The sequence below is a fragment of the Eulemur rufifrons genome, chromosome 17 (assembly GCF_041146395.1).
Source record: "Eulemur rufifrons isolate Redbay chromosome 17, OSU_ERuf_1, whole genome shotgun sequence".
NCBI lineage: Eukaryota > Metazoa > Chordata > Mammalia > Primates > Lemuridae > Eulemur > Eulemur rufifrons.
This window is the reverse complement of record NC_090999.1, coordinates 64,791,658-64,815,866: the sequence shown is the minus strand read 5'-3', so window position 1 is coordinate 64,815,866 and position 24,209 is coordinate 64,791,658. Positions and strand designations below refer to the sequence as shown.

The 24,209-nt window shown below is 34.5% G+C and overlaps 2 protein-coding genes across 7 annotated transcripts in view; one reads left to right on the top strand and one right to left on the bottom strand.

The window, feature by feature from the left end:
• Positions 1-10,508, top strand: part of MCTP1 (multiple C2 and transmembrane domain containing 1) — a 494,950-nt gene extending 484,442 nt beyond the window's left edge. For 4 of the 6 annotated variants that reach the window (XM_069491903.1, XM_069491902.1, XM_069491901.1 and 1 more), the window contains 4 exons: positions 548-657; positions 4,453-4,562; positions 6,746-6,843; positions 8,121-8,192. In XM_069491903.1, the coding sequence (XP_069348004.1) occupies positions 548-657; positions 4,453-4,562; positions 6,746-6,843; positions 8,121-8,192 (390 nt within the window). Of the gene's footprint in view, positions 1-547; positions 658-4,452; positions 4,563-6,745; positions 6,844-8,120; positions 8,193-10,463 lie in introns of those variants that run through there. The other 2 variants (XM_069491905.1, XM_069491904.1) reach the window with 1 other exon arrangement.
• Positions 10,509-20,913: 10,405 nt separating this feature from the next.
• Positions 20,914-24,209, bottom strand: part of SLF1 (SMC5-SMC6 complex localization factor 1) — a 58,926-nt gene continuing 55,630 nt past the window's right edge. Inside the window, exon 20 of the mRNA XM_069491899.1 lies at positions 20,914-21,395. Within this exon, the coding sequence (XP_069348000.1) occupies positions 20,914-21,395 (482 nt within the window). The remainder of the gene's footprint in view (positions 21,396-24,209) is intronic.

Here is a 24,209-nt window from a genome sequence, read left to right as displayed (position 1 = left end):
AGTATGTATCTTATCATCTATGAAGCATCCAGAGATTTCAGTTGACCTTATAAGTTTTTGCAGTTTTCACTGATCACAGATCTTCTCGTTTGCATCTGCCATTCTCTGCTGCTGAAATATCTGGAGCCATGACCAGAGACCTAGGTCTGTGGACAGTGGGGTCAAGAAACCGGGTCTGCTAAGTAGTCTTGGTGGGTCCAGGATCAGTGCAGAATCCAACATTGGTAATTTTGAGACCTGCTCTCTCTCTTACCACCTCTCACCCCCAATGTTTCTGTCCATCAGGGCAAGAGCAGTAGAATCTGACTCTCCTGCTTTGCAGCCTCCTATAATTATAGTAAGCACAGGTCCGTGATGCTGGGTCCCCTTCTTCCTTAAGGCCCTTAATATCCTGAAATTTTCATGGGCTCCAATTACCCATTTATATGCACACAAAGATGAAGTTTATTTAAGTTTAAAAATGCAAAAAGGGGACAACCCAAAGAATTCAAGCACTGAAGAATACTTTTACTCATACAGAATTTCTTTTTTTTTTATTGTATTTTAGGACAGTGAAAAAAAGGGATTTATAAATAAAATCTATGCCATCCAGGAAGTATGTGTCAGTGTCCAGAACATCCTAGATGAAGTGGCTTCCTTTGGCGAAAGGATAAAGAAGTGAGTGATGCTGACATGTGAGCCCTGGCCTTCTGTGGGACAGGGTGTCCATTTGTTTCTTGGAGGGTGAAATGCCACATTCTTTTTGGCAGGGGACACTCCTTCTGGGTGATCTATTGCTCAGTTTCATCATTATTTACTTTGTTTCTGCCAGTCTTTGGCTTTATGAAAGTTCTGTCAATTTCCTTCCTGAAATTCAGAACATATTGGTTGGAAAGAAGTCATACTTGTAGCTTTGAAGAAATAACACCGTCCTAAATTTTAGCACATTTTTCACTGTGAAAGACTTTGTTCTTAAATGGAATATGAAATTGTGATAGAAAAAAAATAAACCAAGCTAAATGAGGATTTCAGGTAATCAAGACACACCTGTTTTTTATTATTGGTCTAGTTAGATTTTCAAGTTACTCTGAATTAAAAAAAATTATATATGGCACCCTACAAAAATATTCTTAAATTCTTTCAAATTTGTGTATTTAAATAGCTGTCAATTGAATAAATTAATGCTTTATCATTTAGAAAAGGTTTATAATTAAACAAATAGAATCCTTTCCTTAATTTTTTAAAATAAGGAAATAAAGCTTCATTGAGCTCTAATGCAAAATTAAGAAACTTGTGTTTTATTTAAAATAATTTTATTAATATACTTTTAAAAAGCGGTTTACTTATAAGGTAGATTTACAACAATTTTCAGTTAAAAGATATACTAAGGCCCCGTACTACTAAATTATGTGAAAATTGGCCTACATAATGATTGCTAATGGTCTATTCAAGACGGGGTGCTGTATATCCAGATAAGTCTATATTTTCCTACTTTCATATATCTATTCATTGTTTATTATTCATAACCAAAAGTGTTCTGCAGATTTGGATCCTTAGGCATACACAGAATTTGAAAGGAGTAAATTATTTAAACTAAAAGTGTGAGTCATTCATCCGGTGCCTTTCATGTTGCAAGGGATAATGCATTTTATTTTGTATAATTTTTGTTTAATACATTTCCACATAGTCCTAGGTGCTGAGTTTCCACTTTCTTGTATTATATTAGACAGAACAGCTTCCCTCTCGCTCCCAAATGTGCCTCTAAGCAACATTCAGTGTTAGACTTCTGAAGACTGATTTCCACATCCATTCTCTCTCCTCCTTCCTCTGTGTATTTCCATGTCTAAAAACGTTCTCTTGTCCTCCACACCCTATCCAGTGAAGCACAGTGTGAAGCCCTAAATTTGGGGCATTTCTCTATTGACTGTTGTCCTTTATCCCCTTTATCTGGGTTCATGGTGTGCTGATACCTGACAAGACACATCTTTTATACCAGAAGACCCTGGGTCAGGCTAGTGAATGCCTGAGAGGAAGAAGCTCCTTTGTAATCCTGGGGGGCAGGAGGCCTCAGAACAGGTGCTTGCCTGGAAAACATGATGGCTAGCTGAGGGATATGACCAGATTCTGGTGGTAGACCAGTCCTGGGGGAAACCTGGGTTTAATAGAACTTTCTGTGCGGAAGTATAGGAATATGGCATAGGATCCAGTGACTCTGGTAGGAGCCATCTCTTCTGCACAACAATCTTTTGGATGCTAAAAAAGAAATTCCTTTGGGATCACATGGGATTAAAAGCATCTGTCCAGAAAGCAGATTCAGAAGCAATCTTTAAGCACAAAATGAAGACTCTATAATTATAATATCTTGTTACTAAAAAAAATCATTCCAGAACTTTCTTGAATTGCATCTTTTTTGGGGGGGAAATTATTTTCTAGATTTAGATTCCATGATGCAGAGTATGGATATAGAAAAGGGCAGTCTTTTTATTTTTCCAACATTGGCTACACTGGTGAGGATTCTTTGCCATTTACCCTTCCAATAAGAGTAAGGAGAACACAGGGAGTCCTTCAGTGGGGCTTCCCAAAAGGAAGGTTTTCTGAGTGAGGAGCCAGTGCCCTCACACATGGAGTAGCATGATGGATGGCTCTGAGTTGAGCCACAGGAAAGCAAGCAGACCCTCAGCCTTCTGTTCTCTCCACAAGCAGCAAGGGAAGCACAGGTGTCCATCAAGAAGGGAAGGCATGATCCTTCACTTGGTGACAGTTAAGGATGCTCACTCTTGACCAGGAGAGGAAAAAGACAAAGACAAAAAAGCCAGACCCCAAGGGTTACTGAAAACAGGACAACCAGACTGATCCAACATTGGCTCTTTTACTAGAAAAAACAATTTTGGGAAACAGTTGACCTAGAGAGACACAAAAAGCAAGCTACATGCCACAAAGCTAAGAAACAACTCTTAAGTATTATGCTATGGCACTGTACAGGAAGAAAGTCTTTTAGCAGTGATCCTTTATTGGATCAAAATTGCCCTGGACAAACCCCACCCCAATGACAATAGCATACAATATCAGGAAATTAGAAGAAATAAAAAACATTAACATTTACCCACATATACAATTTTAATATCTTTCTAAAGTGTCTTTGGTGCTCGTCACTGCCTTGTAAGAAAAAATACCATACTTTAGGCTCCTGGAATTGATTGATCCTAATAATATCACCTTAAGTCACGTAAACATGTTACCATTACAATCAGTCTTCCTTGATACCAGAAAAGCTATTGTGTTATAAATGGGGAAACCAAGTGTTAGGTTGACTCATTTAAAGCCATATAACAGAATCTAAGCTTTGAACACAGATTTGCTAACTTCTTGGCTCTTTTCATTAAACTGTGTTTAAGAGTCAGTCAACGTGATAGTTCCTCTTTAGTGGTTGAACATTGAGGAGAGATTTCAAGGATTGCAGGCTACACCTTAAATGGTGACTTATTTATATACCCAACCCTGGAGGTTCCATGTAGTGTTTCTATTTTCTTTATAATTTAGTTATTCTCTTAACTACTAGATTCACCACAGAGCTTCTACACAAAAAGCCTTTAAACGATTACAATCTTTACATATGCCATTTCTGATTTTTCTAAATCTTTTAAAAGAACTTTCTATGTCTTTTTTTTGCCTCCATTTTTCTTTTTATCCCTCTAAATTCTTTTCCATCTCTCCTCTGTACTATCTTTTTTGTAACTACTTCTATTCATTGGTCCTGTTTCTGTTCTTTGTTATTATGTTGTCTTATGGCCCTCTCTGACCCAGCCCTCTATATTATCAATTACATTTGCCAGAGAATAGTAAGTAGACTTTATTTCTTAATTACCTCTGTATTTCTGAGAAGAAGAGCAATGATGACAGGTGAATTTTTACACTTTATTCTGTTCCCCTTTCCTGATTTCTGGTTTCATTTGAAACATAGCTGAGGTAGGGAGTGTTCCTTTAAGGAATTCTAAAATCAGGATTTACACAGCCATGTAAGATTTATGTCTACCAACACTTGCTGGCAACATTTTATTCCCAATGTGGGGAATACTGAGAGTTGATAGAAGGAAGAATGGTATAGCCAGGGGCATTCCCCTCTATGAAAACTTGGTAAAAACAAGGTTGGGTGTTCATCTTAGCAGTAGAAAAACAACGATCTTTTTCCATGTGGGGAGTCACCCAAGTAGTACAATGGCTTTAGACTCTGAAGTCACTGGGGAGAATCTGGTGGGGTGGGTGGCAAGACCCTTTACCTGGGCCCCATGTTCATGGATTTGAGCATATTATGACTAGCCTGTGTCCTCTGATAGCCTATTATAATAGGATTTCATTCCAGAGAGAAATGCAGATTAACTAGGTCCCAAGTTAGTCAGAATCATGTTTATTTTAATCTTTGTTTGAAAAAGGCGTGAAGTGCTCAGATTGCTGATGTGTTAATTTTTCATTCAGTACTTTCAATTGGACTGTCCCATTCTTAAGCTGGCTGGCCATTGTAGCCCTCTGCGTGTTCACAGTTATCCTGTACTTCATTCCACTGAGATACATTGTCCTTGTCTGGGGTAAGTAAAGCCTTTATTCCCTCCCTAAACTGTCTTACAGGCTAAGAACAAATTATGTTTAAGGGATGAGTTATATTGTCAGCAGTTCCCTATATTTATGGTCATGAAGCTACTCCATGATGAAAAGAGACAGGTCAGTTAAAAATCACAACAGTATAAAGATTTAGGTCTACCTGCAAAATGCATTTTTCTTATCTGGCACCATAGGCTTCATCATACTATAAACATGTAGTTGTGCAGATTCTTCATATATCAAAGTGTAGCTTTGTCTAGATATCGCTCTGATTTATTTTCACCACTTATATACAAACAGAGGCATTTCGATCCATATGGTGCATTTAGGACAATACGCTTTTTTGCTGTGGCACTTTATCTTGTGGAAGTGTATGTAAACACGGTGCTATACATGACCGCTTGTTTAAGAGGTCACCTTTAGGAGTCAGGAAAAGGGTCCTTGGCATTTACAGCCTCCTTAGAAACAGCAACAAAAACTACCTTATATGTATTAAATAAGAATGCTTCTACAAAAACCTACTTTAAAAGTGACTTTTTTGGTCCCAATTTTTAATGCTGCATGCCAACACAATGCCTATGTAGCTAGGATCCATTTACGAGGCAGGCAGTTTCAGCATACATTTTTTTTTTTTTTTTTTTGCCTGAAAAAATTCTTGTTCGAAAAACTCAATTTTCAGTCTCTAGGATCTACTAATATAGCAAACTATGACACTAATGATATATACATAAACAAGACTAGAGAGAAGTAGAATTCTTTATTTGCCTCTCACCTGCATACACATACACCTAAGATCGCTAAACCTATACAAAATGCAAAGAACCAAAATGGGTCTTCAGAAACCATGTGCTTACATTGATCATGATCAATGGGAGTTTTAAGACTTTTACAGAAACAAATTGGAATACAGTGAGTCACGGTCTGATTTTTCTAAACCCTCTAGTTTTAAAATTCCTATTTCCCTATTCTTTTTGGCCCATCTTGTCATATCTTGAGCAAAGTCCTCCCTCTTACTCATCAACCCTGTCCTTACCTTTACACTTGTGTGGGAGGTAGGGGAAATGGTAATTATTTTTTTTCCTTCCTAATTCTGCAATTCTAAGAAATTCAATGAAGATAGCACTTTCACTACACAAGGGAAGAAGAATTTCTACTATGTTCTTGCTTCTTATTGTATGTTTAAGCCCTCATCTTTCATTCCTTCCTGATATGTTTTACTGAAGGAATCAGGGTAGAGTGTCACATGTGGCACCTCATTAGCTCTAACCGATTTAGGGTCAGAGCTGCCTTTGGCTTATGGAGCCATCTCTGTTGAGGGAGGTGATGAACACCCCATTTCCCCCTCGCCCCCGGGTTCTCAGAACCTGGAGCCCAGGACAGACATTAGGCTATGTAACCTGCAGTGGCCCAGCTGTCTTAAAAGGCAATTTAGAGAATGCGTTTGGGCCTCTTGTTTCATCAAATAAAACAAAACAAGAACACTATTTATTTAGTGATGGGTGACAATCAGAAATTTAAGACATGGGTCCTATGTGAGGAGACAAGAGACCAAAATCAAGATTCCAGAAGTTTATCCTACAGGGCCTCTAAGATGTTCTAGTTTGTGGCTCAGTTTTTACCAGTGAACCTGGTTAATTTTTTTCAAAAAGCTGGTAGCAAATGCTTTCATTTCAGGTTTGAAAAAAGTCAAGGTCAGGTGTCTTCTAAAGATTTAGCATGCATTAACAGCAACACACCTCTCCCCACCAAGGTATATCTTTTGAAAAATGAGAAACAAATTCATTGACCTTTTTTGCCTTAACAATCTCAATCTAAAATGTAGGAAGCCAAGTTTCATCATAAATGAGACACTAAAGCAAGGGTTCTAAGTACCATAATACTGAGGTGGAAAAAAGCAAGATACTGCTCATGACTGCTAGGTATTGCTTTTAATTACCCAAATAGCCTCTCCTGATTGGAAGGAGCTACTGAAGTGCAAAGAGAAAAACAAAGCAGCAGTTGAACTGGGAAGGAGGGAGGGAGAGAGAAAACTGAGTAGATTTGTTCACTCACTCAGGCTCAGGGGTAGTATACAAGCTGGATCTTCAAGTCACTGTAACACTTTTTGCAAGAAATGTGCTTTGTGTAACTCCAAACTTTGGAGATTTCAATGGTTGATTTGTCACTTTAGGCATCAATAAATTTACAAAAAAGCTTCGGAGTCCATATGCAATTGACAACAATGAACTACTTGACTTCCTTTCCAGAGTCCCTTCAGATGTACAAGTGGTATGTAGGTTTCATTATTATTGCTATTATTTTACTAGAGTGTGGCACTGGGTTTTAACTTTTATATCCTTTTAATTTCCAAAGTCTTAGAAGAGCTGGGTAAAGTTCGTAATAAAGCCTGTAGCAGATTTTACCAATCAGAAATTTAGCTCACTTGAGGTGACGTCCAAGAGCAACTTAGAATGGAAGCAGGTTACATAAAGAACCTACCAGCGTTGTCAGAGACGATTCTCCTCTAAATAAGTTCAGCTAGAGTTCGTAAAGGGAAGTCACCATGACCTGAGGAAAGGAAATAGGAATATTAAATGATGAAAGCAAAATGTGCCAGTGGACATTTAAGAGGGAAACACTTCTTCCAGAATTTGCACAAATTAAGTAAGTTTTAAACATGCATATTTGGGAGATCAGTTGGTGGGGGAGGTGCTGACTGCTTTTTGAAATCTGAAGCACATCTCAAAAATCCTTTGAAATCCTTTGAGTTTAATGCCCCTTAACCATCAACTATTTTCAGAGTATAACAAGAAAGGTTTACTTTTTTTTTTTTTTTTGGAGACAGGGTTCCAGTCTGTTGCCCAGGCTAGAGTGCAGTGGCATCATAACTCACTATAACCTCAGACTCTTGGGCTCAATAAATCCTTCTGCCTTAGCCTCTTGAATAGCTGGAACTACAGGGGTGTGCTACCACACCCAGCTAAGTTTTACAATTTTTTGTAGAGACAAGGTCTTGCTATGTTGCTCAGGCTAGTCTTGAATGTCTGAGCTCCAGTGATCCTCCTGCTCTAGCCTCCCAAAGTGCTAGAATTATAGGTGTGAGCCACCAACGCCCAGCCAAGAAAGGTTTTTATCAAAATCTTAACGCTGGGTTGTAGTGATATCTTTTTCCTTTGTTTCAGCTGAGTTCTTCATTTGATTTGACATTAGAGTGGCTAGATGGAGATGAAAACTGTGTTAAATAAACAAAAAAATTGCAAAGAACTATTATCCATGCCTTCAAATTAAATTGAGATGGTTCTGCTTTTAATGTAATGTGTTATGGACAGTGTAGACCCCAGCCCATTACTAAAGTTCACATAGGGCTTACATGTAGTTTCTGGCAGGATTTTCCTTTTGACTTCTGCTCTGTCATTCTATTGTTTTCTGCATCCCAGCTGCAGATCCCATACAACCTTTAGAGTGAGCATTTTCTTCCCCCAAGCACAGTCTCTCATTCCTGCTTTTCCCTTCTTTGCCAGAAAGTGGCCACCTGACCAGTCTTTCTCTGAACTCTGTTTAAACAGGTGCAATACCAAGAACTGAAACCAGATCCTTCTCATAGCCCGTATAAAAGGAAGAAAAACAATCTTGGCTAGCCAGCTCCCAGCACTGAGGAGACCAGCATCTGTTTGGGAAGATAAAAGAAAAAGCCTTCAGCCTCAGCAGCATTTCCTTTCTTTCCTGCTTTTTATTTATTTTGCCTTTTTATCATGATTGAGAGAATCTGTAAATAGTGTACAAAGGCATATGTCTTTGAAAATATACTTCTATTGTACAGACTCAACTTGATAAAGGTTTAGCTACTGCTGTGTGAAAGCTTTGTTAGCTGTGGATAATAATATAACACTGAGAGAACAAATGTAAGAATGATAACAGTGGAAGATACACATTTCTCTAATTACAAGTGGAAGAACCAGAATATTAGATTAAATACTCAACTGTGCTGATTAAATCTACATAAATTGTAAATGTCAATTTGATTTCAGTTTTTTTTAAATGTGACTATTTTTTATCTGAAAAGTAATCCATTACAGTTTTTCTATGTTTTATACATTTCAAAAGGGAGGGAAATCCCAAAGCCTGAATAATGGAACGGATGCATTTCAATTTAACATAGATTCTGACTTTAGATCCTGACATTCAATCCTGTGCAAATTACTTAGGTATGACTAGGCTGATTTTAAGCTAGTGAGTGAAGGTACATTCCCCCCCACCTTCAGAAAATCTGCAACACTCAAAACCTGCAAACTTTCTATCATTCCATCTAAAACCTTAAAATCTCTACAGGACTACACAACATAAATACTGCCAGGTTTATAAACGATTGCCTATCTGAATTTTTATACCGACCACTACTCTAATTTATACCAAGTTAGCAAATTAGCAACTTATTTCAGTTGTCAAAAATACTAGCAAACTATATCCATGTTGCTTTTGGTGTCAGAGTATACCTTTGTGCATCTGAAAATATTTTAATACTCAAGTGTTCTCAAAGGAAAAAAAAATCTGCTTTCTCATTAGGTTACTGAAATGCTTTAATGCATACTATGATTTTTGTCATAAGTGTGAATTTTAATGTAGAGGAGAATGCAGTGTGCTAAGTGATATGCCAGTGTTTTATTACATTCATTTATGAAAAAAAATAATCATTCTTGATAACATGAATGCATGAAAACCTGTTTTGTAAAATAAACTGCTTGTGGGGGGGATTGCCTTTACAAATATTTCACTATTTACCATAGAAGTGATACTTAAAAATGTATTCCCAAGATTCTTAAGGTATTAATAGTTTTTATATCTAACTCCCTGGTATATCAAGGGAGCATACCTCTGGAGAAAAATAATTTGGTTGGTGAGAACATCTTACTTCCCTAACTAGGTAGAGGATTAAACTCAGCAGAGACTGCTGTAGACAATGTTTTGCACTACTTTGTTAACAATAGACTGGGGTGGGAGTTACACTAGAAAAAATGTAGAAAAGCTGAAAGCAAGAAATATATATTTCACTCTAACGGAAGATTCTTTAAAAATTCAATTTCATTGAAGCTGATTTTTAAAGTATTTTTATTTTAGAGATATGTTGTTAAATACTATTTCTTATAATAGAACTATTTTGATCTGTTTATACACTATGCTTGAAAGAATGTCAATTAAATTCCCTTTCTACAGAAAGGCTTTGACCTCAATATGCTCTATTTAGCGCATCATATTTAAAAAAAGACTAAATGCTTACATCCACCATCACTGTTTGTTGCTAAAACATAATACTCCATGAAGTTGATGTTACTACAGAAAGTTTGATGAGATAATTTGTTGGAAATAACTTTCAATTATACCTTATGTGAGATTTATGTTCTGTGCTGACGTCTATTCGGATGTCTATAAGCCTGATATTCTACAACCACAGATGTCTCTAGGGGATAGTAACCATTAACAGATGACTATTTTTTTTTTGTTTCATTGTATCAAATTTCAGATGTTTATTTAGTTCAATGGTAATGTGGACAACACATTCACTGCATTAAATACAAAAGAAAATCTTTTCCACGTATAATCAGGACTCCTTTTTTTTCGGTGTTTGAGAGAAGATGGAGGATTGTGTGCATATTTTTATAAATGACACTTGACTTGGAAAAATACAGATTTGGTTTGAATAAACAAGGCTTCTAAAACCTTGACTGTTGTATAAAACTCAGTACCTTTGGAGGGGTGAGCATCTAAATAAAACTGATAGAGGAGTAAGAACTAGCTTGAGGCATGAAAGTGGTATTCAAGGAAACATCTTCTACTACATTTTAGAAACTACCACAATCACAGGCTGAAAACACTATGAGTAATAAAACTCTCTCTTTCCCCTTCTCACATAGGTGCAATTTTGTCTTGAGTGCTGGCTAACTTGCCTTAGGTTTTGAGAGATTTGTGATGTAAATATTTCAAGGTATCATAAGAAACTGAATGTTACTCTAACACCTATTTGGACTGCTAAATATTGTAGATGTTGTGAACTACTAAATATATTCCTCAGTATATTTTAGTAAATTCACCGAAAGTCATTATTTATATTCGTATTCCAAACTATTGCTATTGTGATAATTCATAAGAAATGCATATTTGTGCTTATTTTAACTTTTTGCACCTATTAAAAAGAACACAGTACTTGTTCATTTTGGTACTGTTCCAGACTCAAACTCTGATAGGTTCTGTAAGGATTCCAAACTGTTTTTGAACCTTCTGTGCACTAGGATAATCTGAGTAGGGGGATTCTTAACATGACTTTGCTTTGTGATATATTTATTGAGTACCTACCTACCATATGACCCTGTCACAGGCAATGGTCAAACCAATGATCGTATATTAAAGTCCAATCTGGAGTTGAAGTATAGTGAGAGCGAAATTTAATTGATATGTTTCTGAAAGTATCTTTGATAGGATTTTTATTCTGCATTTAAAAGTGAAGAAAAATTCAGTAGTACGCTCTTTTATCCAGGGACCACAGGAGCTTTTTTCCACTTTGATCTCAATAGCTAAAGGTCTCCTATGCTAAGAGTAGCCTCAATTTGTACTCTTATTCAAAGGCTGTAATTTCAGTTTATAAACTTGTTAAAGGGGCCTAAATGTTTGATATTTTTGAATTTGCGCTTAGCATTTAAAGCAAATTATAAGGTAGTTGATGCTTCAGAAAAACAAAGAAAGCCACCGTTATACTTCTTGGAAAAGCCTCAGGTACTATGAAATTAATACTTGTTTAAATTCTGGGTCTTTAAATGTCTAGTGTGACTGTGTATACAGATGCCTATTATTTGGTTTGATTAGAGTATCTAGAGTCAGCCTTTTCTAATTGCTCAGTCAAGTATGAAATAAAACCACATAAAATATAACATAATGAATTCTTACAATAGTGTCATTCCTTTCAATTATAATTCTTTTTTCTGGGATGACTGGTGTAACTCACTGAAAGAATAAAACATAAAACATAACCCTTCCCCCCTTTTGGCAAAAATGTTACCCTTATACCTCAATTTCTACAGTTATACAATAGCAATTTGTACAGTGGCAGTCATGTAAAACTTATTCCAGCTGAATCTGAGATTTAAGGAAAATCAAGGAAAATCTCTCATTAAATGGAATACTATGCAAATAAAAACTATTAAATGTCCAAAGTAGTCACAATGTAAAAACTAACAATATAATGAAGGGTTTTTGCTGGAATTTAATGATTCCATCTATGCTTTTCCAAGAGGGAGAATCTGAGTTAAAACACTGACTGCCACACTAGAAAAAAAAACTTTCTCTGGGGCCACAGTGTTTTATTAATATTAAAACAATCCTTTCTAATTTCTAATTATTTTTTGTTTTCTGTTTGTGAGTTATACGCAAGGCAATCCATGTTTTTAGAATTAAATTGTCAATATTAATTGTAACAATAAGAACATCAACAAGTAAGATTTTCATAAACCCACTGCAGGGTTTTGCTTCATGAGGCCCCAGGCTCAAAACTAGGCTGAGTTAAATACAACTCAAATGGCAGTTAATGTGTTAAGAACAACAACAAAAAAATAGTAATTGATCTCAAATGAGTTTCAATTTATTGGGATCTTCTTTCACATTCTACACTTAAGAAAACACCCTAACCCCCCCCCCCAAAAAAAACTTCTATTACATGCACAGAGAGTATTTTTGTAAAGACAAGTTTTTTAATTTGTATGTTTTTTTGTGCCTCCAAATGTTACTAAAAAATTATGGCTTCATTTTTTAAAAACTAACCAAATGACATTGCTGTTCTGCTTTAGTCAATTAAGTGTTATTGTATTAGGAAGAAAGCTTTGTTTCAAGAAAAAGAAATGGTTTAGGTTAAGTAGTTGTGCCAAAGTTTTTTCAGTATGTAGCAAAATTAAAATTGTGATGTAATTCTCCCCCGTGTTAGATTCTTCAATGTTCCTTCCAAAAAGAGAAGCAGTGACCAACCTAAGTCAATGAGTGAACCTGAAAACCACCTTATTTTCTCAGGAAGAATGCATTGAAGGAGATCCTGAGACCTGGCTGAATGGAGTTGTTCCTCCTACTAGTGAGGAGAATGATAATATAGGCTCAGTTTCCCTTTCTAGTCAAAGACAAGCTTCAAAATGGCTTGTGTTAACTTGAGGGATTTTATTTTGCCAGAGTTCAAATGATGACAGTTTGGAGGAAATGTTAATTTCATAGAGAGAAAGGAGCACACCTGGCCCCAACCACTCTTAATTGTCCTTTACATTACTGGAGACACCTGAGACAACAGTCAGCCTTATTATAAACAGCTGGACCACAGAAGCGAGGGGAAGGAAATGCCAATATTTGTCCCAAGTTCAGAGATCACTTTTTAATAAAGCTATTAGAGAACTCAAACCTTGTAACTGCATTCCCTAAAAACATTTTTCTTTTACATAGCAGTGATTACAACAATTCCAACTCAAAAATCTGTGCTTAACTTACAATTCTGCAACGATGGAAAACAACTTATTAGTGTCAAGAACTAATAAAACTCAGAAAAATTTTACGGAAGTATTTCCTATTATAAAGGGCAGAGTAAGTTTGTGATTTTTGTCATCTTTGTTATTTGTTGTAATAGGGAAGTAGCTAACACCAATTTCTGACCAACCTTACACAATAAATACTATGCCTACCTCTTACCTTTGTCCTGGAACTCTTACAAACTTCAGTTTCTATTAACACAGAAACCTAGCAAACCATAGTAGGGTCTTTGAAGTTTATGGGAATCCACTCAAAAAGTCAAATACTATACACATTTGAAAAAGCGGTTTTTAAATAGACCACTGTGGTGTTTCATTTTATTTGTTTGAAGTTGCTGAACATTACATTTAAAATTTCCCTCTAGGATGTATGTGAAAAAAATTCATCTTCAGAACTAAGAAAAACTTTTTGTTTTTTGATCACAAAATGCTTGGTAATTTAACCAACAGTGAAACACTGACCCTTGTGGGGTAGGATACCAGGTATTCACCATCCATTCTTGTGCACTATGATACTAATACAAAGACGCAAATGTACTTGATCTCCCATGACTACAACAACAGCCCTGACAAGCAGGTGAGAAATCTTTCCCCCCAAAATAGATCGATTGAGTCTCTCTGGTATACTATAGTTACCATATAGGTAATCCAGTGTACTTACATAAGGCAGTTGTAAAAATACTGTGTTTTGAGTTGTACTACTTAAAACAGTACCTTACAAGAAGCCATTTTTCTGGTCTTCACGGAATAGGTGCAAAATATATGCTCTGGAGAACAGCGGCAAGACACTCTCACTCAGATTTCACTCTCTCCATAGCGGCTGACTGTACCTGCATTAATGTTGCAAATAATAAGTTATATTATAAAATGAATTTTTCCCAGATAAATGATAGAAGAATTCTTAATTTAATAACACTGGTAAACTCGTTTTAAAGGCATTTAAGTTACAACCTTTGATAAATGTAACTATCATTTAATCTTACCAGTTTCTCTCTGCTTTTCTGTGTTGAATTTGAAAAGACACATCAGACAACAAGTAATTCTTCAGGTTCCATGAATATTTCTAAAAGCAGAAAGATAAGTTATCATGATTCCACATGGTAACCACATGACAAAGTTTAATCTTTAGCAATTTAAGAATGCTACTACAAAGTAATGCCCCCCCATCCCTACCCCAACATGGCGAGGCTCCACTTTGAAGTGGTTAAGATGAAGACTAGAGAAGCGTATCAGTGAAGTGACACAAGATTCACTTTCAAAAAAGGGCATATAGTATAGTGTAATATTTGAGGTCTGTATTGAATGATACCAATTATATTTTTAATTATATCTTACATTAAAGAAAAATGGCATATATTAAAACTAGATTTTATCCTTTAAAAATCCAATAGATGTCAATTTACATAAGACAACTTTAGAAAAATTTCAAACTTACTCTTACTTAGATCAGGAGCATTACTTTCAAAATAAATTGGTTACTGGCATTATAAACAGACATAAATCATCATAAAGAAACTTGGTGAAAAAAATATTCAGAATTCTGTCACAGAAACACAACCAATATCAGCAATGTATTTATTTACAATCTTTTTCCCTATGTAATCTAATTTACAGAAAAAAAAATGTATATATTTTTTAAGAGATGGGGTCTTCCTATGTTGTCCAGGCTGGTCTCAAACTCCTGCCTTAGCCTCCCGAGTAGCTTGGACTACAGGCATGCACCACCGTGCCCAGCTGAGAAAATAATTTTTAATCCCATTTAAATAGTTTCTATTTTTAAAAAGAAACTAAAATTAGTTAAAAATGGTATTTAGGGAATGCGTTCAACCACTTTAATAAATGGCTTTCAACCTCTCCTCAAGTCCACTTCCACCAATAACATGACTCAGTATGAAGTTAACATTATTTTGATATTATAAAAGAACTCAAATGATAGGAAAATAAATGAGACATCTAGATTTGCCTAACTTTGAGGACAGGTCTCAGTATTACCAGTCAAAACAAGATGTTTCTCACAGGAAGACAAATGCCACATGATTTTATGTATATGTGGAATCTAGGAAGAGTGATCTCATAGAAGTAGAGAGAATGGTGGTTACCAGAGGCTAGGAAGGGGAGGGGAGAAAGGAAGATAGGAAGAGGTTGGTCAGTGGGTGTAAAGTTAGTTAGATAGGAAGAATTAGTTAAGTTGTGATGTTCTATTACATGGGGGGGTGACCACAGAAAATAATATATTGTATAATTCAAGATTGCTAGAAAAGAGGATCTTGGAAGTTATCACCACAAAGAAATTATAAAAGTTTGAGGTGGATCATTAAACAATGAACACATGCCCTGAGACATCACACTGTACCCCGTAAACATGTACAATGATGTGTCAATATTAAAAAAAAAAAAAAAAAAAAAAAAAAAGCTATTTCTGATGATACCATTAAAATTGAAATTTTGGCTGGGCTTGGTGGCCCAAACCTGTAATCTTGGCACTTTGGAAGGCCAAGGCAGGGGGAACACTTGAGGCTAGGAGTTAGAGACCAACCTAAGCAAAAGTGAGACCCAACCTCTACAAAAAAATAAAAAAATCAGCCAGGCACTCAGGCGTTTGAGGTTGCAGTCAGCTATGATGATGCCACTGCACTCTAGCCCGGGCAACAGAGTGAGACCCTGTCTCAAAGAAACAAGACAAACAAACAAAAGCCAAAAACCCTGGAATTTCCTTCTTTTTGACTGAATTTCAACTAAAATAATCTTCTATAAAAAATTATCTAGACTCTTGGTTTAGTTTATCGAATATTATTCAAAATTTCCAAAGACACACTTTAGTCCTAAGATTTGTCTGTGTGCCTTCTGTTTGATTTTACACCTTCACTGACTTCAATCAATGTATTAAACCATACCTCGAAATCTTAATCTCTTGATTCCTTTCAACCACAATGATTCTTAGCCATTTTTTCCCTCATCTCTTTCCCCCGTTTTCCTCTTTACAATTCTGCTTTTAAGTTTTCATGGAAAGTTCTTTAAGACACATTTTAATTGTACTATATTTTACTTACTGCTCAATAATTTGGTCTCTAGCTGTCAAAGAGAAACAATGCAAAGTAGAAAAATTCATTTTTAGGATGAAGTCAGATACTCAAGATATATAATATATTCCTTAGAAAACAAAAAACTATTATAAATTAAACTATTCTGGTCATTAGAAAAATTTATCAAGAGTCATGACATAAACCATTGCTCACCTAACCTTTAAGTTGAGAAGTCACTAACAACAAACTAAGTTCTTTTTATCTGTCACCACTTGAAGATCAATGATTTTTTTCCAACATGACTATTTATTTCGCTTTGGGACAGAATAGAGAAGCAGTGGTAATTTTAGTTCATCTACTATCAAGACAAATGATAGCATGATAGGTGAAAATTCAAAGCTGGATTCCAGATTTTCAGTTCTGTGCAGCTTACCTTCTGGAAGTGCTAAACATTTCTTTTTAACCTTCTTCTTTTGTAGAACTAAGTCATATGTTCCAAAGTAGTGAGCCATTCTCTATTAATGTTTAACATCCATTATATCTTGATCCAACTTAGGCACTTTGGGAAGAGGATAAGCTCCACCAAGTCTAGGTTCAACACTCTAAAAAGATTTAGGGGCCATGATACAAAAACAAAACATTTGGAGGAACTGTTTTAATTCTAATTTAGGATGGCTATTTATAGATGCTTGAATAAGGGCTTTTAGGGTCTATGTTAAGGCTAATACTGTATAATGTATTACATATATAAATTTATGTTTATTAGGAATATTGTTTTCATGATAACTGATCACTAATCACTTTGCTAACTTTATACTGTTGGATCTTAATTCAGCAAGTAGTTTAAAAACCTAGGAAAGAGCTCACTATACTTCTGTTTAAAAACGGAGAGGGAGTATAGATGTTATCTCAATAGCAAAAAGACAACATTCTAAAAAATCACTTGTATATAGTGCTAAGGATTGTATTGAGTTTTTTTTTGTTTAAAAAAAACAGTGTATTTATGATCAAAACTATATATTTACACTGAAAAAAAGACCTATGGGTAATGAATTCAAATATACAAAATATTGGAAATGGATTGTAACACAAAAGTACTCCCAAACAGCATATTCTTCTGTTAAAAAAAGCTAATCATTTGGATTTGTACTTGGTAAATGAAACAAGTCTCTTTTTTAAACAAATTAATAGAATACTTTTTCCCCTCCAACAATTCAGATAAATTCATGTGACTCAAGAAAACAAGAAGGGTATGGGTCTGTGTTGCTTGGTGTTTTCACAAACTGGAAAGCATGAATTAAACTTTTTTTAGATGTTCTGTAAGATTAGCATTTACTATAAGAAAGCAAACCCTTTTTAAACATTTGATGATCAATGATACTAAAATCTTGTGAAATGTTTGTTTCCTTTGAAAAGGTCTTTGAGTAGGATCTGCATTACCTTGAAAATGTATGCTCAGAACCAAGTAAAATAATATACTGCAATCTTTTCTAATTAACTTATAGCGTATTAATCTCCAAATCTATATCAGAACAAATAACCACCAAAGTATATCCTCCTACCACAATTCATTTCAGACTACAAGGTGAATTTTTTGATAACATAATTTGATTTAAAAGGACTAGTTAACTATTCCATGTCTCCTGTTTTGACATCACCAGGCACAGTCTAATTCCAATAATTCCATCACTGACCTTTCTAACTCAATCCACATTTGTTATAAAAACAATTATCATTCCGAGTTTTGCAAGCTCCACATCAGCATAAGGTGCAATTGGCGTGAAAGCTACGTGATAAATGCCTGAGGGAAAGAGTGCCTCATGTCACTCAAAGATGACCCCTTCCCGCTGATTAAGAAGCAACAGTGACAGGCTCTCATCAAGTTCATCACTTAACTGGAAAGGTGTATAAAAGGCATAAGGATTGCACATTCCACCAATAATTTTTTTCATGTGAAGGTATTCATTTAATTTAACTTTCTGTAACAGCATAAACAAAAGTAGCAAATATTTTTTGGAGATTATAGAAAGTATCCTCGTGTTATGCATTTGTGTTTGCCTAAGAATGTATACTAGTTCATTAAGACTGCAAAAGCACACCCCACATCCTATCCACTCTAAAATAAAATTGCTAAAATAATACTGAGAAAAGGATTAAAGTACCGGACTCTTGAATATTCACGTTTAAAAATACCAATTATTACTGCAAATTTTAGAAACATACAAAACTGAAATTTTTTTCAACAGCATACATAAAAGACAATAAAACTCACAATATTTAAGCCTAGTTTATCTTCCCAGACTGTGACCTCCTCTTTTTTTGTATAGTCAGCCCCTGCCAAACACACCACCTGGTTTTATAGCAGATGTTCAAGAAATACTGAATTCAAAACAATGATTAATATCACATTTGACTTTTATGAAATTTTTCTGACCATCTTGGAATTCATAAAACGGCAGAAAATGTATACACTTGAACCACTTTATTCTGTATAGTGAAATTAAAAATTAACCCAGAAAGCTAACTTCAAAAAGTTCCTTTCTAAAAAACTGCCAGTAAACGTTGCATAGGGAAAAGCTGAATCTTAACTGCTCAGAAATCTCCTTTCAGGCTTTATTTATTATAATAAGGGTTTCTATGGACTTTTAATTATTATTAACAATTCCACAGAACTATAATATATGGCAGAATACAATGAAGAACAGGATTGTTGTCTTCAACTACAACTTTGCAAAGTCTCCAACTGAAAAGCTAGGACTCGGACCATAAAATAAATTTTATTCATTTGGAATTTCTTCTTCCTATACTTCTATAATAGATGTAAGGCAACAATTATGTTTCCTAAAATAGAATAAAAGAAATAATACTGGAAAAGAGGTTTTCATTGCAAGTTTAAATTCATACTTACCTACTGGTATTGTTAACTAGGTCCAGAACATAGTAACCCATGTTTGCTACACTGGACTTACTGAAAACTGTGACAATACTTTCTTGAAGGCAGAAACCTCAATGGCATTTGAGTGTTTCACACTTCATATCATTATGGCTTGTAGAAGCAAGCAGATAGATGTCAATTATGAAATATTAACGTTAAGTGCAACTAAACAAATATTTCTTATGAACTCATTCAGAAAACTTTTTCTCAACAGTGCAAAATCCTAACTCATGATGTTGATTACATTAATTACTTCAGAATTACTACCAACTTAAGCAATTACTATCTTGTCTTTTGCTTAAATGATTCATTATAGCCAAAAGAAGACGTAAGCATTAGAAAAGAAATAACATTAAGTATCATATAATGTGATAGGCTAACTTAATTCTATCATGACAAAGATATCTGGTGTTTTTTCCATTTTACATGTAAGAAAACCAAAGCTCAGAAAAGAATTTGCTTTGTAATTTAGTTATTAAGAAACTAGACAAGGATTCGAAACTGTGTCTGATGTCAAAACCTATGTTTATAAGTTTATATTAGTTTACTAAGCAAACACGATCCCAGATGCCTTTACAAACGAAGTAAAGTGGTACTCCTTGGAATAAAAATGTTCTTATTCATCACCCAGGGGAAACACTTTATTCCTGGATTGAGTATTTTTAAACTACCCTTAGATAGTTTCTGCTATGTCATGTTCTGATACTTTGGCAGATTAAGTAAATAATAAAAAGGGATTTGCATAATGTCAAATTTGAAGGCAAAATAGAAACTACTTCTTACAGTGTGTGTAAAAAATTACTTACTTAAAAATGTTTTTTATATTAATGTACAGTTTTCAATTTACATTATAAGCCCAGTAATATAACTGAGCATTTTTGTATCTTGTTAAAAAGATAAAAGTGAAGTGTGCTTCTTTAGCAGATTAATTGCTGTAAAGTCATCGCTTTAGTTATATAAAAATTAAATGGAAGTTTTAATGTTTCCTTTCCAGCTGTATCACAATGTAACTTATTCCCACTAGTGAAGCAACTTCAATTTCAAAAGTGGTTATCCATAACCTTTTCTTTTAGTTTTAATATAAACTGCTATTAGGAAAAAAACTGCAAATTGAAACATTACTACTCTGTAAATTCATACTGCACATTATGATTTTAAATAAACTCAACTCTATTACTTAGATGCCACTTACAATCTTAATATTTAATAAAACTTATTATGTAGAATGTTTTCACTTATGCAACATTGATTACATGGAGCAATAATATACCTTATACATGAACTACTAAAATAAAACAGATTAAGGGATTAAACTGTCATATTTTGCATATTCATTGCATTTAAAAACCAAAAGAATATTAATTATTGTAAATCTTAGAAATGTTTATTTTAGAAACACGAAACGTAAATGCATATTTTAGCCCAACATCCTATAGAGAAGAAACAGGGAGCTACATGTTTATAGGTACACATTTGTATGAATATCCTTGCCATGATTCTAAGATCCAGAACACCTAAAATAAACAGATTACATTTTGATTTGAAAAAATATTTAAGTTTTTACATGTACAATGGATAAATAATATCACTTTCAGAACAAAAAAATTAAAGATTAATGAAGCTAGTATATACCAAACAAAACTATTTTTACTCAAGACAAATTTTACACACTGGAAAAAGTCAGAAGCTGATACTATAGCTTTGCAGAAGTTCTTTTAAAAGTGCTTTTAAAATTCAGCAAGGCTGCCAAGTTTGTCAATAAATAAATTAAAATTTGTCAATAAACTATGAAGTCCATAATAAATGACAAGTTGAACAGGTTTAGTAACTTGATCCATACTTTTTAGCACCATCATGAAAACTCTGTGACTGATCGACACATCATTTCCAATGTTACCAATAAGGCCTCAGTGTGTACTCCAGGACATACTTTCAAATTCTCAGGCAGTTCCTTAAGAACATTTGGGAGCTTCTGCAATGTCTTTATATTTCTAGCATAAAGATCCAATAACCAGTCAGTATGAGCACTGGTGGTTTCTTTATAACTTTTACAAGCCACAAGCAGTTCATTTAGATGAGTTAACCCTTTGAAAGCTAAGATGAACTCTGAAGATAAATCAAAAATTGAACAAAAATTTAGCAGCATTCTACTAAGTAAAAATGAACCAAATTCAAGTTGCTGGTGATGAAAATGTTTCTCTGCTTGTGCATGAAAGTTTTCCACTGTATCTTCTATTTTTGTAATAGCAAATAGTTCTTCCTTGATTTGAGGTGATACCACATAATCCAAGGGCAATTCCCCCTTAGAGGTCCTCTGTTGTAAAAGCACTGGGCCTGTGAAAAAGAAAATGCAAAATGTTAAAACATTTTCATTTTGGCACCTTAACAGCTGTTTTCTTCTCTCCTTTTCCCCAAAGCATCCAGAGCTATGTTTATCTCTGTTTACAATCATATTCTTTATGAATTCATGTTGACATAAGTAGCTGGTATACATATTGACTAACAGAGGTACACTTAAAAAAAAAAAAAAAATTGTAGTCAAATGCCTGATAAGGTTTGCCTAAAACTATATGCCTTAGTTAAATAAATTGTATAACTATAAATTTTAAAAAGCATTTATAAAACTTGATCAATTGTGATCTTAAAATAAGAATTTCAATGTTTTCAGAAAAAATTAACAAAATATATTCATCTTAAATTCTGTGTGAGCATCATCTCATAATATCACCAAGAAGAAAAAGTAATGCCCCTTTCCATTGCTGATAAGTGATTCTGGCAGTGCAATGACCACAAAACCTTGTATAGACAAATAACACATTTTCCATGTTACCCTTGCTATGTTCAATTTTTAGTATAGGTAACTGATTCACAAAAGTTGCATGCTAATTCTACTGAATAAAACTCAGATCTCATCCATCTATCCTAGCTAAACCTACCTAACTACTTAGAAAGTACTAAAGTTAGAGTTTATCCCCTAGGTACTAAAGGATGATGTGGGAGGGGCAAAACAACAATGACTCAGTATCTGGTCACAAAGCAAAATACAGAAGTACTTTGTGCCTTCATCAGTCAAGTCTTGTAACTATTTATGCACTTGGCCATAAAAATGTTACAGAGGATATAAAGGTTTTAGTACTAGCAGACATAATTAGAAGGTCTTACCATTATAACATAGATCATTTTGTCAGAGAAAGAACAGAATATAACTAATAAAACTCTTAATGATGACTCTGATCAGACATATAGTGGCCTAGAAGTAAAACGTATTTAATATAAAAGATCAACCATTGACAATATATGATTACGGTGTAATTTATGGAAAAAAGAATTCTAAATCAAAATTAGGGTTCCTTTCCATTGTGTTGACATCTCAAAAAAATGAAATATACTCCAAGCTACTCTTAAAAAAATAAAATTATAGACACAAGGTACCAAAAGTAAATAAAAGTTTTAGAGATGTAAATAAATTTTTAAAATTACTACTCTAAAGACTGAGTGACTCATAATGAAGAGATAATGTAGTTACTAAGATGATAGTGTCAAACCATTTGACAAGTCCAAACCCAGAATATGACAAAGGCAAAAACATGTCTGTATAATTGCCAAGGGACCTTGAAATACAAGTAGATTTCCTCTTCTAGGATGAGAAACACACTCATTTCCTATTCTCTACTAAGAGCCTCGGCAAAATTCACACTGATTAGTATGATGCCGTACTCTACTGAAGAGTTGAACTTAATACAACAACTCCTCTTACATTATTTATAGACCATCTGAAGCAAAACCAAATATTGGCTTAAATTCAAGATACATGGTTGAGTAGAAAAATAAAACACTTAGGAGGTAGAACTTATGGCTTGGGTAAGCATATAATACTAAAAAATAAGGTAGAAGAACTGAAGAATATATTGACTAAGAAATGATGTCAGTAAAACAGACACACTAAGGCCTTTAGGGGGCAGGAGAAGACTATATATAACCAAATGTCTTAAACTACCATGCTATACAGTCTTTCTTACATGCATATATAATAAAAAGACATCTAAAGAAAATATGCTTATTTTTCTGCAGAACCAAATGCTTTAATTACAAGATAAGATCAGGTTAAATTCCAAGTTAAAATTAATACAAACAGAAGCAGCAAATAATTTCTATAAATCTTTGTTTCTATATTAAAAGCTAGTCATTAGTTTTCTTTTTAAAACACAAATCAGTTTTGAACATTTTGATGTAAAATTGATATTATTCAGTTCAGATATAAGATGAATGTCACTGAAAAGGGGGGGGGGAGCTTGCTGAAAGCAAAGATCAAAAATTAGCAGAAAAAGCAGATGAATATTTCAGTTCAAGTTATTTCCTTCACAAAACCCCTGCCACGACAGCTATTACCATTTGAAAATGCTCCTTCTTTAACCTAATTGACTACAAAATGTGAATGAAGAAAAATATTCTGGGATATCTTTTTATAGTCTGTAAAGAAATGACTCATAAAGGCCGGGCGCGGTGGCTCACGCCTGTAATCCTAGCACTCTGGGAGGCCGAGGCGGGTGGATTGCTCAAGGTCAGGAGTTCGAGACCAGCCTGAGCGAGACCCCGTCTCTACTAAAAATAGAAAGACATTATATGGACACCTAAAAATCTATATAGAAAAAATTAGCCGGGCATAGTGGCGCATGCCTGTAGTCCCAGCTACTCGGGAGGCTGAGGCAGTAGGATCGCTTGAGCTCAGGAGTTTGAGGTTGCTGTGAGCTAAGCTGACGCCACGGCACTCACTCTAGCCTGGGCAACAAAGTGAGACTCTGTCTCAACAAAAAAAAAAAAAAAAAAAAAAAAAAAAAAGAAATGACTCATAAAAATAAGATTAATTGAGTTAGTAGCTATATACAGGAAATGAAACAGGAATGAAAAAAATCCAAGTAATCACAACTGAACATTTACATCCATTTATCAATAAGCTTTCAGAAACGATTGGTTCACAAAGACATTACACACTTGAAGTAAAAGGAGTAATATTTAAAAATACACCCAATTCAAAAATACATGAACGTAAAAAGGCTTAAGAAATAAATACATATGTTTTAAAAAGGCTTTTATCCCTACTAACAAAAAAAAAGTGCTTACATTCTGAGAGACTTTTTATCATTACTT